At 41.6% G+C, this 20,100-nt stretch overlaps 1 protein-coding gene across 1 annotated transcript in view; it reads left to right on the top strand.

Annotated features, from left to right (window-relative positions):
* PCSK5 (proprotein convertase subtilisin/kexin type 5) overlaps positions 1 to 20,100 on the top strand; it is a 325,127-nt gene that overhangs the window by 244,467 nt on the left and 60,560 nt on the right. Inside the window, exons 21-24 of the mRNA XM_064176708.1 lie at positions 12,235 to 12,337; positions 15,944 to 16,080; positions 18,085 to 18,282; positions 18,628 to 18,696. Coding sequence (XP_064032778.1) covers positions 12,235 to 12,337; positions 15,944 to 16,080; positions 18,085 to 18,282; positions 18,628 to 18,696 — 507 coding nt within the window. The remainder of the gene's footprint in view (positions 1 to 12,234; positions 12,338 to 15,943; positions 16,081 to 18,084; positions 18,283 to 18,627; positions 18,697 to 20,100) is intronic.

The following is a 20,100-nucleotide window of genomic DNA, read 5'->3' as shown; positions in this document are numbered from 1 at the left end:
CACACAGGGGTCCTGGCACAAAAACATGTCCAGGCATGTAGAGGCATAAAGAAGCCTCTTTTCGGGCCTACAGACCCTCCATGACAATTGTAAAGAGAAGCTACTGGGCAATACTACAGAAGATAGCAAATTAATATTTGATATTAAGATAAAGTGATGTTTTGATCATGAAAGGTGGGGAAGTAACACCTGACTTGCAGTGACCTACTCTCTTGGGGACGACCTACAAGGGAAAAAATTATTTATGAGTGCCAGCACATGAAATTGCATATTCCAGGCATATCTTACAAGAGTATTCAGCCCCTCATCTGACTGGTCTTCTGAAACACCATGTGTTGTCAATGAATGACATAGCCATTGGAAAGAAAGAGATGAACAGTGGCAAGATAAGGTTTGTACACTCAGTAGTGCTAATGCCGCAATGACCTGGCAACTGGAATAGTGCTTAGGAGAGGCAGGTTCAAGTTTTCTACTTCATCCTAACTAGATAATCTCACTGAAACCAGTTGTCCCAGTTTGAGGCCACAAGCTACCCAGGACTGGAGGATAGAAATTGTGTTTACTCCTTTTGGGGACTAAAAGTGCTGCACACCAGTTGGAAGTTTAAAGGGAGATTCTATTTACAGGTACACATGGGCAGAAGGCAATTGGGTAGAATGAATACATTCACAAGCCAGGCCAGGCCTGTTGGACTAAAGCCCTCTAGAATCCATCAGCCCATCCAACCTCAGCTGGCCTGAGAGTAGGCCCAAACTGCCCCATCCCACCTCACCCCTGCCTCAGGCCTACAAGCCCTCAACAGACTGCATGACACAGATCAAAATTCCCTGCCAGCTAGGAGCCATCTTCCCCACACAAACCACGAGATAAGTAGGGCTGCACACTCTTCTCAGAGAGAGAAGTGAAGGGAGGAGAAGCTGGGGGCAGAAAAGGGCAGTATCAGCCAGGCACTGCATTATAACCTATGATACCAGGAAGCGGAATGGAAGAACAACGCTGCGATATCCTGGCATGATTAGGTCCATCCCTTGGGACTCTATCTCTTTTTGGAGGACTGTGTCTCTGTGGTCTTCTCAAGGGCACCTGGGCCCCAAACCCACCACACTGGTGCCTCCATAATGGGAGATAATAGTCCTTCCATCATTTTCAAATACATCACATCAACTGACAGGAACTCAGGGCAAATCTATGTGCAGATAAAGGCACAGCCTGCAACCTGATATGGCCCAGACATACAGGTAAACATTTCTGATAAAAGATGTGAACAATAGATATTAAAATCTTCTCATTATGAGGTATTGCCTTATTTCAATAGTCTTACTGCTGTAATGCCTGCAGTTCCTTTCTTTGTAAATGTGCTAGTTTGAGGCTAATTGGAATATTTTAGTGAGAAAACTTAGATTATAGGCTGTGAAAAAGAAACAGTGGTGATGGCTACTTCACTCATAGGCTTGGTGAGATGTATAAAAACAAGAACAAAAACATAGATAACAGAGTGTGTGCGTGTGTGTGTGTCTGTCTGTCAGTGCCTGTGTTTCTCCCTGGGCTGCTTCTGTGTAACTAATCCTTCTGCTTCTAACCCCCCTTGCTGATCCCTCAAACTCACCTTGCACATAAGGTATACTCTGGGGTATGGTAGAGGGGTGGAAGGGTGGTTGGGAGTCTCTCCTGGGGACTCTGATTTCTGGGAGGGTGTTAGAGAGGGGGTTCTCAATACCTACACCTATTTGGTGGAGGGAAGAAATTAATTTGGGTGAGATAATTTTATATAAAAATATATATTTATTAATCTCAATATTATGAACTCTCACCACCCCCAACCACTGCATATTAATATTAATATTCAATACACGGTTATGAAAACATTCTAGGATAAGATATGTACAGGAACTTATTAATTAACTAGCAAACAGTCAAACTATAAACAGAGAGAGGAGTTTTCCCCATGGCATAATGCCATTTGGGGTCACATGCTATTTTCCCAGCAGAGTGGGCTGGAACTGATTCTGCTCTACGACAGAGGCAACAGATATTTATAGAGGTATTAAACCTTTTACTCACAACTCTTATCAATTATTAATCACCTTCCGGGGCTGTATCACAGCCTATGCCTAGTGTCCAGACTTCAGTGGATCTCTACCTGTGGACTTGGAGGCTGGAATCCTCCTAGCTTGAAGGGAAAGGATAAATCTTCCCAGCTTCTGGGGAAATAGGTTTCTGACCTTTTTCTCCTGGCAAAGAGGCAATCTCTGCCTTTGGTGCTGCTGGCTTCTTCTGGATGCTGTGTCCGGGAATTCTCAGCTGGCAGGATTTCAGGAGAATATCATGCTGTCTCTGGCACAGTTCTTCATGGCTAGCAGGCTGTGTGTGTGTGCAGACAATCCAGAATCTGCTTCCTGGTTATCTCAGCGGCAGTGGCGCTTACCAGGCAATGATAGGCAGCAGGCATGCAAAGTGTGCGCAGCTGCTGGGAGTCTGAGCTCCACAGGTAAATGCAATACAGGATCTGGTCCTGATAGCACCGTAGCATGCAGATGTGCACAGCTGGCTTAGGAGACTATAGGCTCCTCATATATATATATACACACATATATATATATATATATATAATAGGCAGGCTTAAATGAGCTCTGCAAGAAAGGTACACAGGCAGGTGAGCTGCGAGTGAGTCAGAGCATGAGATGAGGTCTGGGCCTCTGAGCATCTGAGTGGCTGAGCTATGCAGGGTCTGTGCCTGAGGGTCTGAGCTGAGCACTTTGTTTACTTGTGCACCCCTATTTATTGAATGTGGGCCAAGATTAATGGCCTCTTTGGCAACTAGAATGACCAATCAGGTTGGCAGTGAGCCAAACCTTACCGTAATAGGCAGAAGCTTCTTGCCTGGACTTTCCCAAATATGGGGATCACATGGATCTGCCCATGCCCCAGGATGACATCAGCTGGGTGTGTATGGCTTACACAACTTGTTTACAACCAGGGGTCCTGGCAGAAAAACATGCCCAGGCATGCATAGGCACAAATAAGCCTCTTTTTGGGCCTACAGGCCCTCCACAACAGAGGGGTGTTGTATTTCTGTACTACTTCTAACTTGTATGTTTCTGTATATAGCTGTAAATATTGTAAATATCTGCTTGTATATTGTGCTAAGCTGTAAATATAAAGCTTCATTCCTTAACTTCCAGCTAGCTGAGTCTAGTCTCGGTGATTTCATAAGAGTGGGGGGCAGGTAACTCCCAAACCATCACATCTTGATTTTTGGTACCCAGTGTGGATATAATTAAATTTAATCTATTGCTAATTAAGTCTGGGAGTTAAGGTGAAGCTTATCTGATTAATCAGTAGTATTTTTTATCCATTATGTCTAAGGCGGCTCCACTGTTATGTTGGTTCCCTCCTGTTTGGTTTATTGTGGGAAAAACTTAAAGGAATGTTTTTGGATTATGGAGAGTATCTTCTGGGCTGGGTCGGCTTTAATATTACTGAAACTGTTACCAATTCTAGTTTTAATAAGTCAGGAAATATTACAACAGTTGCCTAAAACTGAACTTAGAGACTCCTATAGCGAGTTCTACACACATAATAGAGTGGCATATTTACCATGTATTAATATAGCCCTAATAATTCAGGCTTTAGCACTAGTGCTACCATTGTGCATGAAAAATTCAAATGAGGCTGCTTTAAGAAAAGGAAAAAGGCAGGTTTGCTCACAAACAGAGTTAGAGATAAGGCCTGGAGAACTTGGCCAGACTTCCAGAACTGAAAATGAGCAAGGTTCTCAAAACAGTTTCTGTTTGGGGGAAGAGTGAGAGGGTGCTGCCATGACCACTGCTACACCTCCTCTACAAGTCCTGGGACAATTGCCAAAGTCTTGGTTGTTTACAATATGGCAAACAAACAAAGAACAAGTCCAGCTGTTCAAGTCTCTGCTGTTTCTTCGCCTGGTTCAAATCCACAGGTTTTTAACCCTAAACCAGATTCAAACTCACAGGCCTCAGAGATTCAGTCCCTCAATGATTCAGACCTTCTAGAAGGAACTTCCAAAGCCTTCCTTACTCCCATGAAGGTGAAAGCTAAGATGAAACATTTGACAGAGAGTGATTCAAGAGAGGAGTTAGGAGAGCAGACGTCTGGTACACAAGAGGAAGTAGAGTTAAAATACAGCCTTAGAGATTTGGTCAATATACTCAGGTCTCAATACTCTGACAAGAAAAGCTACATGAGATTGGCTGCCAAGAAGGACGATGGCTTTGAGTTTAAGTTGTCTTAGGAAAGTTCTGTTTCTAGGCCACAAACAAGCAGAAGAAGAGGAGAAAGATGATATCTAGGATTCCAGTGATCCCCTCAAAGAGATCAGGGAAATTAGAAAGGAATGTGCAAGAGAATCAAGAGTGACAATCCTAAACTGACTGGTGAGATGCCATACTATTGGTGCAAATGCCCTACAGGTAGGAGACAAGTCTGCCAAGCAGCTAGGGCCACTCACAAAGGAGAGTAGAATGGACAAATTCTTAGCAAGACCTTTCAGTAAGGTTAGCTTGTGGACACACCTCCTGTTGGCTATGGCTATGAGATATCTTTCCTGAGATGATTTGCCATGCGCAGCCAAGAAGTAGAACACCATTGAGCAGGGAATTAAGCTTCTGAAGGAGTTTGCTGGGAAGGAAGTGCTCTATGGAGATCATGGTACACATGAGCCTGATGACATTCCTCTTGGAACAGGTCTCACAAAGAAGCTTATTAAGCTTGCTCCTTCATCCTATGCTAACATCTTAGTTAGCAGGTTTCTGTCGAGGAGTGATAATGGAAGGCCTCTCACTGTTGGTGACTTCACTGACAAACTGAGGCAGATAGACGACAGTTTGTCGCATTCTGCCTTAGTCTCTGCCATAAAAACTATAACTACAGAAATAAAAAATACCATGAAAGAACTGAAGGAGGAAATTAAAACCTCCATATCGAATCTGGCAAAGGATACCAGCTGTTCATCATCTGAATGGGTTGCATGTTTCTGCCATCAGGAACAGACACCCACCTCCTGCAAGACAATTCTGGCCAAGGAGACAATTTCCACCTAGACATCAGCAATCGTGGGTCAGTGTGGATAATCTTTCATGACCAATTTGTTGAGAACATGAACAAGTAGGATGGTCAAAATACTTCAGTTCTTTTAAAGAGAGTCAGGGAACTGCAGAGTGGCAGAAATGGAGGCAGCGATGCCAGAAAAGTAGCTGTCACTTCTTCAGCTCCCCACAGTAACTGCAATTATTCTATGAATTGCAATTTCTCTCATCCTAACAACACCAATCGTTCTGTACACCCCACATGCCATGTTCAGCATTAGCTTACCTCAAGCCAGGAGGAGGAGAGGGACAGTGGAGAAAACCGAATCTATTGGAATGTATTCATTAGGTGTTCCGGCAGTTTGAAAGTTCAGAAATACAGGGCTTTAGTTGACACAGGTGCTCAGTGTACTTTATTGCCATCAAATTGCAAAGGGACAGAGTCCATATCTATTTTTGGAATCACTGGTGGATCTCAAGAGTTAACTAAAATACAGGCTGAGATCAGTTTAACTGGTAAAGAGTGGAAGAAACATACTATTGTAACTGGTCCTGATGCGCCTTGCATTCTGGGAATTGACTTTTTGAGACAAGGTTGTTTCAAAGATCCTAAGGGTCACAAATGGGCTTTTGGAACAGCATCTGTAGAGATTGAGGATGGTAAATTGAAATTGTCCATTAGACCTGAACTTTCAGATGAATCTGCAGTTGTGGGACATCATGACATAGAGGATCTGAAACTGCCAATTACTACCCACACTGTACACCACAGGCAGTACAGAACTAACCGTGACTCTTTGTTGCCCATTCATCAGCTGATTCGTCAACTGGAGAGTCAGGCTGTCATTGAGAAAGCTCATTCACCTTTCAACAGTCCCATCTGGCCTGTGCGTAAAGCCTAACAGAGACTGGCGTCTCACAGTAGAATTTTGTGCCCTCAACGAGGTGACACCACCCATGAGTGCAGCTGTGCCGGACATGCTGGAACTCCAGTACGAGCTGGAATCGAAGGAGGCTAAATGGTATGCAACCATAGACATTGCTAATGCTTTCTTCTCTATTCCCATAGCAAAGGAGTGCAGGCCTCAGTTTGCATTTGCCTGAAGAGGAATCCAGAACCAGTAAAACCGTTTGCCTCAGGGGTGGCAATACAGTTCAACAATCTGTCACTCAGTCATCCACAATGCACTAGAGAAAGGTAAAGCTCCAGAGCACGTAAAATTCATCAACAACATAATTGTGTGGGGCCAAACTGCTGAGGAAGTCTTTGAGAAAAGTAACAAAATCATTGACATTCTGTTGCAAGCAGGTTTTGCCATTAAGAGAGACAAGGTCAAAGGACCTGCCAGAGAAATTCAGCTTCTGGGAGTGCGGTGGCAGGATGGTCGCCGTTACATTCCTCAGGATGTGATCAACAAAGTCTCCACCATGGCAGTTCCCACCAATAAGAAGGACACTCTCTCTTTCTTGGGTGCAGTGGGATTTTGGAGACTACACATTCCTGTAGTCAAATTGTCAAACTTCTGCACTATGTGACTCGTAAGAGAAACAATTTTGAGTAGGGACCTAAACAACAAAGAGACTTTGATCAGATAAAGTGAGAAGTAGTCCATGCAGTGGACTTGGAACCTGTTCAAACTGGTCCGGACATTCTGTACAGGGCTGTCAGGGACAATGGTCCAACTTGGAGCCTTTGGCAGAGAGCTCCAAATGAGACACGTGGTCGTCTACTTGGTTTCTGGGGTTGTAGCTACAGAGGTTCAGAGGAAAATTACACTCCAATAGAGAAAGAGATACTAGTAGCCTATGAAGGAGTGAAAGCAGCTTCTGAAGTGATTGGAACTGAGTCACAGATGCTTTAAGTTCCTAGATTACCAGTTCTGGATGTTCAAGGGCAAAGGTTCATCACTGCATCATGCCACAGGTGCAACCTGGTCTAAATGGATGGCTCTGATAACCTAATGAGCACAAATGGGTAATCTCGATCAGCCTGGTCTGGTGGATGTCATCACCAACTACTGCAAGGCACAGACTGTATGAAACCTCCAGAGGAGAAAGTGACTCGTGCTGAAGAAGCTGTTCCTCATGGTGATCTCTCTGATCAGGAAAAGAACTATGCTTTGTTCAAAGATGGTTCCTATTGTCTTGTTGGGAACAAGCGAAGATGGAAGTCAGCAGTTTGGAGTCCTACCAGGAGAGTTATCGAAGCGAAGGATGGCGAAGGAGAATCCAGTCAGTTCACTGAGGTAAAAGCTGTTCAACTTGCTCTTGATGTGGCTGAACGTGAGAATTGGCCTATCCCTTACCTCTACACTGACTCATGGATGGTAGCCAATGCTCTGTGGGGTTGGCTAAAGGACTGGAAGAAGAATGGTTGGCAGAGGAAAGGAAAGCTGATCTATGGCAGGACATTGATGCACGGCTGGAGAGAATTCCAGTGAAGATGCGGCACGTAGACGCACACATGCCTAAGAGCAGAGCAACTGAGGAACATCAACACAACCAGCAGGCAGACCAAGCTGCTAAGATTTCTCAAGTCAAAACAAACTCTGATCTTGACCTTGGTTGGAAACACCAAGGTGAACTGTTCTTAGCTCGGTGGGCCCATGACTCATCTGGACACCAAGGTAGAGATGCAACATACTGATGGGCTCGCGATAGGTCAATTGCCTTGTCCATGGATGCTATCACCCAAGTCGTCCATGACTGTGACATCTGTGCTGCTATTAAGCAGGCTAAGCGAATCAAGCCCTTATGGTATGGCGAGAGATGGTCAAAGTGCAAGTATGGTGAGGCCTGGCAGATTGACTACATCACTTTACCTCGATCTCATTCTGGCAAGCAGTATGTGCTGACGATGGTAGAGGCCAGCACCGGATGGCTGGAAACCTATCCAGTTCCACATGCTACTGCATGTAATAACATTCTTGGCTTGGAGAGACAGATCATGTGGAGACATGGAACTCCAGAGAGAATCGAGTCAGACAATGGCACTCATTTCAAGAACAATCTTGTGAAAAACTGGGCCAAAGAGCATGGTATTGAGTGGATCTATCACATACCCTACTATGCACCAGCTTCAGGGAAGATTGAATGCTACAATGGTTTGCTGAAAACCACCCTAAAAACCATGGGGGGTGGAACTTTGAAAAACTGGGACAAACACTTACCCTGGTTGTAAATAGTAGGGGTTCTGCAAACAGAGCAACACCTGCACAATCAGATTTGATGCAAACAGTGGATGGTGATAAAGTTCCTGTTGTACGTGAAAAGAATCTGTTAGGAAAAAAAAATGTTTGGGTATTTTCTCTTTCAGGTGAAGGGAAACCTGTCCAAGGGGTGGTTTCTGGTGAAGGTCCTGGTCATACCTACAGGGGAACACAGGAGAATGGTGAAATCCAGTGTATTCCACAGAGAAATTTAACTTCAGCTGAGAGAGTTTAAATTCAGAGCATATAATACAAGCTGTTAGAAATGTTCTATTCTAGGTATTACCTGGTGTCCAAAGACATAATCTATGAGAGAATCTACGGCACATGAGCACAAACCCAGTGTCACTTGGGAGTACCTGTTCTTGTCTCTTCTATGAGGAGACAGACTGTTTGCTGTTTTCTGAGCTTTTGAATCACCTACGTCTGAGATAGTCAGAATGAAGCATGAACTGAACTTGTACTATTCATTATTGCAAATATTGGTTTAGATTAGACAATTCTCAGCAAAACCTGAGTGAAATAGACAAGGGTGGATTGTGCTAGTTTGAGGATAATTGGAATATTTTAGTGAGGAAAATTAGATTATAGGCTGTGAAAAGTAAACACTCGTAGGCTTGCTGAGATGTACAAAACAAGAACAAAAACATATATAACAGAGTGTGTTTGCATCTCTGTTGGTGCCTATGCTTCTCCCTGGGCTGCTTCTCTGTATCCTTTTGTTTCTAACCCTCCTTGCCAATCCTCCAAACTCACCTTGCACATAAGGTATAGTTTGGGGTAAGGTAGAGGGGTGGAAAGAAGGTGGAAGGGTGGTCGGGAGCCCCTCCTGGGGACTCTGATTTCTGGAAGGGCAGTTGTATCACACAGTATCACAGTATCATCAGGGTTGGAAGAGACCTCACAGATCATCAAGTCCTACCCTTTACCACACAGCTCAAGGCTAGACCATGGCACCAAGTGCCACGTCCAATCTTGCCTTGAACTGCCCCAGGGACGGCGACTCCACCACCTCCCCGGGCAGCCCATTCCAGTGCCCAATGACTCTCTCAGTGAAGAACTTTCTCCTCACCTCCAGCCTAAATCTCCCCTGGCACAGCCTGAGGCTGTGTCCTCTCGTTCTGGTGCTGGCCACCTGAGAGAAGAGAGCAACCTCCCCCTGGCCACAACCACCCTTCAGGTAGTTGTAGATAGCAATAAGATCACCCCTGAGCCTCCTCTTCTCCAGGCTAAACAATCCCAGCTCCCTCAGCCTCTCCTCGTAGGGCTTGTGCTCGAGGCCTCTCACCAGCCTCGTCGCCCTTCTGTATTACTTTTAACTTGTACATTTCTGTATATAACTGTAAATATTGTTAATAGTTGCATGTATACGGTGCTAAGCTGTAAATGTAAAACTTCATTCCTTAACTTCCACCTGTCTGAGTCTAGTCTGGGTCATTTCATAAGAGTGGGGGGGGCAGGAGGCAGGTAACTCCTAAACCATTACAGTAAACAAGGTGATAACTGCTTTCAAACAAGGTGACAAGGTAACAAAATTGAGAAATAAATGGAGATTGAATGTGGAATGGTTCAATGACAAACATAGCCTGATTGAAGGCATAGCTGAGATATCTGCTGCTGAGGGTATTCCCCTATTATGTGTGTTAGATAAAGAATTTCAGTAGCAAAGAAAAATGAAAAAAGGAGTTGAGGCATTGGTAACTAGTACTTGTCTAGTGAGATTTACAAATTAATTTATTAATTTACAAATAAATATACTGCCCACAAGGAAAAGGTTAAGTTGATCTGTGAAACAGAAAAGTCTTCTTTAAACTTGCATTTAGAGTTAATTCTGTGTTTCACCTAAAACCTGTTTCATTAACATATGTTGGCAGGTCTGCAGTTCTAAATGTGACTTGCAATTGAGAAGGTCTAATGTATAAAGAATTTCTGGTGCTTGTCCTTATAGTAGTATGCTTTAAAATGCTTCAGCTGAGAGGATATAGTAAGCAGAGAGAACTGGTCTTCCTGGCACTATTCCAGCACAGCTGAAATGAATTACAGCACTTTGAATGAAAGGCATAAGAAAAGCCTTTTAAAACTAAACACATCTACCATGTGGGAAGGATTAGAGTGGGCATTGCTGAGCAGTATGAATTAGTAGTTCAGGTCCAATGGATAAGCACACAGGCAGCGCAGGCAAATAAAATGAAGCACTAGAGAAACAAAGTTTTTTCTAACATGTACGACAAAACAATATTGGAGAAGTAATTATTTAATAACATTGCCCTGACAGATCTCCCAGTGATGTAAAGCAGGTATTATAATGCACTGAGCCATCAGAGCTGCAATAGGAAGGTTTCCCATTACTCCATCTTTCCACAGTTGTGGCTTGTTCATGTGTGTGTGTGTGTCAAATGAAACTTGAAAATGTCATAAAGCATTTGAAAATATGATATTCAATGTTATATCTTCTGAATATGTGCCAGAAAGATTCATGAAACTACATTTCTCAATGGCCTGATGATCTACTGGATAGCAGGCCACACTTTTTTGCTAGTTATTCATCATACAACATTTTATCTCAGTAATACCCAGATAAATTTAGAATCCAGAGGAAGTCTATATCAAAAAGCTGCACATTTGTAATGTTTTTCATCATCTTACATTTTACACTTATCATCATCATTTTACACTTATACCAGTAGTTTCTTGTACAGCGCCTTTGCTCTTCAGTGTAAGGAACTCACTGTGACTGAGAGCCAAAATTAAGTGATTCCATATTTGTATTTTGACTCCTAAAGCCTGCTAAATCTGGATTTCCCACAGCAACACAGGTGGAGTTTCTCATTGTTGAAGTATCCATAGAAACTGCAAGTTTTATGTAATATATAGGACTCTTCGTGCAACCTCTTCCATTACTTAAGAATGAAGGAACAGCTAGTTCTCTCAAATATATAGACTCACTTAGAATATTTTTTTCCTTAACAAAGTAAAATAAAAGTTCCAGTCCTGGGCTTTTAAAACTGCCTGATAAACCAACTTACAGTATCTCTGCCCTAAGAGTTATGAACTGTCCAGTTTGTGCCAATATTTTCATTATTATTCAGTAAACAAAGAGATAAACTTCACACTTCCGTGCCATAGTAGAACAAGTGTGTTCATGAAATGAAATTGTTTGTATCTTTATCTCAATTTTAAGACGTCAATTCTTTTACCACAGAATTATTGTTTTCAAGTCCAAGCAGGTGCTTGGGCAGCAAAATAAGAGCCTAGGTATTTTTTGGTGTACAGCATCTTGGGAAGGGAACAAAAGATGCTCTTGGTTTGGGAAGCACCATGACTCTAACTAATAGAAGCTTACTTCTCCTCACACAACACACCCCCATGGCCATGAAAGCACTTTCTTTATGACACAGCTTGCGATCAGGAGCATGTTGCAGCTGCATCAAACAAAATAAGATAATGAATGCTCCTAGATAGCACTTCTTATGATGTAACTCTCCATTATGAATCCTAAAGAATCCCATTACTTCCACCAACGAAAAGAAAAGGAGTCACTTTAAATTGAATGACAAGAATCATTCTCTGTCCAATACACAATAAGTAAATAAATAAATTAATTAAAGACTGGAAATTACTAACTCTGACTATCCTGGGTTCCCAAGGGAGTCAGTACTTGCTTTCCTGATACCACAGAGGCATGTGCTCATTTCTGTAACTCAAAACTGGTCTGTTTCTAATACACACTGTATTTTCTACTCTGGCTTGGCACATGCTTGTTCTGGTTTTTGTTTATCTGGATTTTTTTAGTTCATTGGTTGGTTGGGTTATGGATTTCTTTTGGTGTTTGTTTTGGGGGAACGGGGTGGTGTCTGTGGCCTTGGTTTTGGTTTTTGGTTGGTTGGTTTGCGGTTTTTGGTAGGTTGGTTTGGGTTTTGTCTTTAATATGAGATGTTGATCTTACATAAATTGTTTTCTACCAGGAAAATATCTTGATGATTCCCAAGAATGTCGGTTGTGTGAAACATCCTGCCAGAACTGTATTGGACCTGAGACAGATGACTGCATCAGCTGCCCAATAACAAGGTATTTGTCTCCTAGCATAGCACATCACAAAGACTTTGCAACATAACTGGAGAAGTGGCTATATGCACTGACTTGTGGAATCAACTGAGGAAGATAGCAATGACTAAGGCAAGAGAGAAAACAAGTCTTCTGTGCACAAGACAGTTAGCTACATAGGTAGTAAATCTTTAGCCAGATGACTTCCACAGACACAGAAAATTTTCTTATGGTATGTGAAATAATGTCTCCTTTATTTCCACCTTTTCAATGTTATAATTGCTAGAATCACAGCGGTGACAAGTTTAACAGCAGAAGCCTAGGACATATGGAGCTGTAGACAGCCATGGAGTTTGGCACAAGATGTGAATATGAACACTGAGGCTTTCAATCAGCTAGCAATTCAGACACTATTCACAGCACCTAAACTCTGTTAACAGAGGCATTTCCATGCCAGGTTGGTCTTCTAACATCATGATGAATGAACAAACTAGAGGGAAGTTTTTTGACAGGACATTGCAGGTTAGAGGTTTATGTTTAGGTCATGTCATACCTAATTCAGGAGTCTACTGGTTTCTAACACACATTCTACCAATAGCTTTATTCTCACAATGATAGCTTAGCTTCTGTTGAACTGACTTGCATTCTAGCCAGATGATATTTACACTGCTATGAAATCAGAATTGAATCATGTAAGGCAGAGGAAAAAAAAAAAAAAAAACAAATGAACAAACCAACCCTAAGCAATCTTGCAATTTAACTTGTAAATATCTATGATATGACTACACCAATAAAAGACATATCAGCATCAAATGAATCCAAACAAATTCATAACTGAGGAATTAGTTTTAAATCAAAACATATTACATCAAAAATAGCATTACTGCACGAAGCCTGGGCAGGAGTTTGGACTGCAGACTGGATTTCTCCAATTCAAAACAGCATTGAAATGGGATTGTCTGTGTTTCCTTCACCTATTTTGTGATCTTTACACATAAATATTTGTTTGGAACAAAACCACTAGGCAAAACCACCTACACGTTTCCAGTAGTGAGATCTCTGTGACCCGTTGGAAGGGTGCTCCCATGTTCCCCCTAATAAATCCAGTTTGAATTTTGTCATCTATGGTTTCCAAAAGATTTCTACACTCCTTCTGCACAGTAGGAAAGCTGTTGGTAAAAAGTTGTATTAGGACTCAGTAAATAAAAGAAATAATCAAGGGAAAAAATCTCACCCAGAGGCTAAGAGTAAATCCTTCCAAAGGATATTTTTTGTTATATACTTGAAAGAGATCAGTTTAATTGAAACAGAATTCTACATTTTGTTGCTCTTGAGAATTTCAGGTGGTGTCTATTGAAGTAATGAGTGGCCATTAGATAATAACAGAATTAGTGCTACTTTCCTACAGGGGAACATCTTTCCTCTTTGAAAAGGATGAAGAGACTTCAGGAGGGCAAAATAAAATGAAAACTAAAACACTGAACAATCTGTTCTTTATGACAATTCAGCAGTAGATGTCACTTTATTTCACAATAAAATCACTCTCAGGTATTTGTTTTTTACATTTCAAAACATAGTTACACAGTTTATGAAATTGTCCTTGTCCATTTGTTTACTGTTTGAGCTGCAGAGGTTAGTGGCAAGATCTGACTTGCAGGTGTCTTCCATTAGGGCTGAAAGAAAAAAACACAATAAAAATGTATACTGCCACTGTGTAAGCTGTTTGTAAGGATGGCTGTCATTACAACCAGCACATGTAGTAAAAGACAGTAATATTTTCATGTCACAAAATCACAGAATCAGTCGGGCTGGAAAAGACCTTTGACATCGAGTCCAACCCATCTTCTAAAACCTTCTAATTAACTAAACCATGGCACTAAGTGCTTCATCCAGCCTCCTTTTAAACACCTCCAGGGATGGTGACTCCACCACCTCCCAGGGCAGACGATGTCAATGGCCAATCACTCTTTCTGGCAAGAACTTCTTCCTAATATCCAGCCTAAACCTGCCTTGGTGCAGCTTTAGGCTATGTCCTTTTGTTTTGTCACTGTTTGCCTGGGAGCCAAGACCAACCCCCATCTGGCTACAACCTCCTTTCAGGTAGTTGTAGAGAGCAACAAGGTCTGTACCTCCTCTTCTCCAGGCTGAACAAGTCCAGTTCCCTCAGCCTCTCCTCATAGGGCGTGTGCTTCAGCCCCCTCACCAGCCTTGTTGCCCTTCTATGGATATGTTGAAGCACCTCAACATCTTTCTTAAATTAAGGGGCCCAGAACTGGACACAGTACTCAAGGTGACTTAGACAGTGGCATGGAGTGCACCCTCAGCAAGTTTGCTGATGACACCAAGCTGTGTGGTGCAGCAGACATGCTGGCAGGAAGGGATGCCATCCAGAGGGACTTGTATAGGCTGGAAAGATGGGCACAAGCCAACCTCATGAGGTTCAACAAGACCAAGTGCAAGGTCCTGCATCTGGGTCAAGGCAATGCCAAGCACAAATACAGTCTGGGCAGTGACTGGCTGGAGAGCAGCAGTGTAGAATCTGGCACTTAGCCTTGTTAAATCTCATGTGCCCATCTATCCAGCCTGTCAAGGTCCTTCTGCAGAACCCTTTAACAGATCAACACTTGCTCCCAACTTAGTGTCATCTGCAAACATACTAATGGTGGATTCAATCCTCCCATCCAGATCATGAGTAAAGACATTAAACAGGATTGGGCTTAGCACTGTCATACGAGTATAGTCCACCTACTTCCAGTACTTCTGCCACATTGTTCCAAATGCAGAGAAGCCAGCCAGAGGGGACTTGCATTGTCCACAAAAATGGACATAATGGTCCTAAATACACAGTCTGCACAGGACTACCTTACTGTCAGAGTGCAGAGCAGAGATGCATCTTTGCTGAACATTTTCATTTGCCCATACAGGCTTCTCCTCCTGATTCACTCCAGTAGCTTCCTTTCAGCCTCACAAGACTTTTTAATTAGTTTCTAAGTTTTCTTTGTTATGTGCACAAACAGATTCCCGAACAGATTAGATATCAAATATCACTGAAAAAGGACCAGAAAATTTTATCATATGAAAGGATTCTGTAGCAAGTATTTCATTGCCTAGCAAAAAGAGAATATTCAGCAGCAAAATTCCTACGTGTTCAAAGACATGCAATTCTAAAAATACAGCTCTTAAAGGCTGAGATTCAGATTGATTTTTTTACATTGTGTACAATGTCATTTTACTGACACCATGCTAGTGTTCACAGGAAGCTTTTAAACTAATAGTAAATGTCAACAGGTGATAACCTCACAAGCAAAGATAAAGACTTGCCTTTGTTTTAAGAGACGTAAGTGATCACTGCAGGGATTATGGTAGAAGGACATCTAGGTACAGAACCAGAACATGATGCATCTCAGAAAAGTCTCAAGAGAAACTAATATCTAACTTCTTAAGTTCCAGACGTAACTGTTTTCCCCTTTAGTAAATACTATTAGTATGATCATGAAAGTTAAGGACTAAAGAGCAAAGACTTCTGTAAATAGACTGAAGGAAGAATATATTGGGTTTCTTTGTAGTTTCCTTTAAGTTTAAAGAACAAGTAGCTGCTAAGTAAGTAATCATGCCTTTCTGCCTCAAAAGAGTCTTTGATGATGGTCGCTGTGTTATGCAATGCCCCAAAGGAAAGTTTGAATTCAATGGACAGTGTCATTTGTGCCATCACACCTGCCTGGACTGCAGAGGAAGTGAGCCTAACAAGTGCACCACTTGTGGGACAGGTAAGAAAGATTTCCACTTGCAGCTTTTTCCCCTTTTCTTTGCCTCCAAATTTCCTTTCAGCTCTGCTCTCAGGATCAGTTGCTAGGGTCAATAAAATAAGCAGTGCTTTTGCTACTGATCTATGTCATAATCTTTAATTCTGAAGAGAGATGGAATTCAAGTTATCAGGTTGTTTGATTTGTTTGGGTTATTTTTAAATGCTTAAGAAAGCAGGATTCTTTACTAGCCTTGCATCTCTGTGCATTATACTTGCTGAATTTTGACTAGGAGCTGTGTTGACAGAAATAGAGTAAGCAGCATAGAACTAAAAACAAAAATCCTTCCTCTGGAAAAGAAATCTCTATACATACCTTCCCCAGCCTCTACACAGTATGTGCTGTGCTGAAATGGAGCAACCTCAGAGCCAGGATGCTTTCCAAACATGTCTGGGAAAGGCTAGGATAAAAACATGGTGCATTCCATCACAGGCTGCTGTGTCCATACAGCTGACAAACAGGCCCTGTGAAGAAAAACTTACCATGAACACACATAGAAACTTGTCTTTGACATGTTTTCACAGAGCTTAGGTTGAGAAAGTAGTATCACTAAATTCATGTTTTGTCCAAAAAGCAACTCTTCTCCTTTTGAAGATAGGTTTTAAACATTATTCCCTTTTGACTGTAATACTTGATGGGCAAGGGACTGGAGACTGTTACAGGTATGTGTTAGTGGCCTTAATAAAGACAAAGTTACGGTGAACTTTTTCTGAGGACTCACAATGGAATCGTAGTCTTTTTTCTTTCAGCTGCTACTTCCGTTTAAGTTTCTAGCATTCAGTTTGTATAGTATTAAGTGTCTAAGTTAAAAGAAAACAATAGTATGCCTGGCATTACTTTGTTGTACCAATAATGAGACTGACTTTCTCACTTCGGTAAATGTGACTGAAGAGATGAAGATTTCAAAAGGTACTTTGGGTACAATATGAGGGAGAAGCTTATTCCCCAATCCTCTCCCTATGGTGGACAGCAGTATGAATCATAGAATCATAGAATCATCCAGGTTGGAAGAGACATCCAAGATCATCCAGGCCAACCTAGCACTCAGCCCTATCCAGTCAACCAGACCATGGCACTAAGTGCCTCATCCAGGCTTTTCTTGAACACCTCCAGGGACGGTGCCTCCACCACCTCCCTGAGCAGCCCATTCCAATGGGAAATCACTCTCTCTGTGAAGAACTTCTTCCTAACATCCAGCCTATACCTACCCCGGCACAACTTGAGACTGTGTCCCCTTGTTCTATTGTCACCCTCCACCTGGCTACAATGTCCCTTCAGGTAGTTGTAGACAGTAATAAGATCACCCCTGCACCTCCTCTTCTCCAGGCTAAAGAATTTCAGTATTATTGTGTATCAGGAATCAAATATGTAGATGGGAGTACCACTCTGAGGAGCTGGAAAAGATCATTCTAAAGATTAGTAGGTGAAAAGATGCAAAGTCTGTTGACTTCTGCTGTGTTGCAGCAATTATTTCCTATTATATCTGCTTTCCCTGCAGTATAAAAAATAAATTATAGTAGGCAAATTATTGCTTTATAGTTAAAGCAATTAAATATACTTAGCATTATAAGTGTTCAGCCCGCAGAAGAGCGAGCTCTGGAGAGACCTAATAACAACCTTTCAGTACCTGAAGTGGGCCTATAAGAAGGATGGAGAAAGATGGTTTACAATGACCTGTAGAGATAGGATGAGTGGCTATGAAAAACTCTGTGTTACATGACATGGCACATAGAGTAGATGTGGTAGATGGTTTCATGGGTTTTGTTCAGAAAGATTTGAATCAGGGGACACCACCCACCACCCCCCTCCCAGATTCTCATGCACTAGAGAATCCTGTTGCTCTGATATGAAATAAGGTGTACATTCACAATTAAAATTCAAATCTAAATTATTCCATAGCCTACTTGTGATGAGGATAAGGACTACAGGTCGATCTGATATACTTTTTCCCATTTATTTGCCACACAGATAGAAGAGGGATTGAACGTTTTCTCTACCATGGAGAGTGCAGAGAGAGCTGTCCTCCAGGTCATTACCATTCAGACAACACCTGTGTGTCTTGCCCTGGACACTGTGAGATGTGTGTGAACTCTAGCCACTGCAAAAGATGTTTCAGAGGTTACCAGCTTATCCAAAACATATGTCAGAAGCATAACTGTAAAGAAGGTAAGTATCTTTTGGTAACAAATATTCTGTTTAATTTATAGCAGAAATTTTGTTAAGGGTCTTGTTTCATGTATTGAAATACACCACCACATCTGATTGTAAGCTGTGATCACAGCTTAAACTCCAATTCTGATTATCTTCTAATTCTATGTTAATGTAAAATAGAAGTATTTTGCTCAAATTGAACAGGGTCAGAAAAGGACAAATGAAAAAAGAAAATGCTATGAATCTTTCCTTTTTGGATTTGGATAAAGTTTATTTCCATTTACTTTGATAAGTGTTTCCGAACTTTTGGCTTCCATTATTTAGAATTAACCCCCAAAAATGCTGATTTTCAAAACACAGGTGAAGTGGAAGATCCTGACTCTGAAGATTGCATACCGTGTTTAGATGGATGCCAAAGCTGTAAATTGGGTAAATATTCCATTTTGTGAACCTTTATCCTTATTCTCAAGGTAGGAAAAAAATTATTCCTCTTTCCCCCTCTTGTCATGAGCCTATGTGCATGTCTACCAAGTAAATTATATTTTTCCCAGTGTACTTAGTTTTGAACACCATATCTGAATTCTGTCTCCTGCATAATAGAAGAATATTTTTTGTACTAACTTAGCTGTTAATCTTTGCAGCATTTCCCCCCCCTTTTTAATTTTTCCTGTTTGAATGTCACACTTTACTAACATTTTGAAGCCATTATCAAACACAGAACTTCATCACTGATGTTCACATTTTCTAGCCCTGAAAATCAATCATTAGCCTGTGCTTTTAATTTAAAGAAACAGATATAAGGACAGGTCTTCAATTTCTTTTGACAGAAAATCACTGCAATTGCAATGTTACTACCCTTACAAAGTACTGCAACATTGATTAGTTTTTCTATCCGATGACAAAAAAAATCCTTCTCAACATAATGTGATATCAGCTGAGAATTTGTTGCCTCCAGATAAATGCTATTTAACTTACTAAAGATGATTGAATTCAGTAGATTACAAAGAACTAAAAATTTTCAAAGACATCACAATTAATTGTTTCCACTGCATTTAGATTAGGAAAACTACTTCCTGTAGCTATATGAACAGTAGTGGCACAAGTAATCAGTAACTCGAGACTGAGAGGCAAGACAGTGTCCCATTAGAAAGGTAGTCTGCACTTACGGCCTTTTAGATTGATTTCTCCTTAAGATAACACAGAGTTTAGGTAAAGTAGTGTTCAAATGAGTACTGACAAGCCAAGACACGTAAGGCAATCTATATGGCAGAAAGTAAGACTTTGCTAAAATTTCCTTCAAGGTTTGTAAAGAATTAAAAATAGACCTAAGCTTTACTCTTCTCCCAGACAACCACAAATAGAACAAGGGGACACAGTCTCAAGTTGTGACAGAGGAGGTCTAGGCTGGATGTTAGGAGGAAGTTCTTGACAGCGAGAGTGATTTGCCATTGGAATGGGCTGCCCAGGGAGGTGGTGGAGGCACCGTCCCTGGAGGTGTTCAAGAAAAGACTGGATGAGGCACTTAGTGCCATGGTCTAGTTGACTGAATAGGGCTGGGTGATAGGTTGGCCTGGATGATCTTGGAGGTCTCTTCCAACCTGAATAATTCTATGATTCTTCTGGTGGAAATCCAGAACAAGACACTGAGATGTCAATTGTTACCTGAAATTGCCACTTGTTAAAAAAAAAAAAAAGGGACAAATCTGTCTTACTGTATTTCCAAATAACATTTCCAAAAGTGTGAAATGTAGATATTGCAAGAACTATCCACTTCTTTCCTGAATTCTGACAGACATCTACAGATAGAGGAGCTCATGTTGGGCCCTCCATCTT

The sequence above is a fragment of the Pogoniulus pusillus genome, chromosome Z (assembly GCF_015220805.1).
Source record: "Pogoniulus pusillus isolate bPogPus1 chromosome Z, bPogPus1.pri, whole genome shotgun sequence".
In the NCBI taxonomy this organism is placed as follows: Eukaryota; Metazoa; Chordata; class Aves; order Piciformes; family Lybiidae; genus Pogoniulus; species Pogoniulus pusillus.
This window is presented reverse-complemented; position numbering and strand designations above follow the sequence as displayed.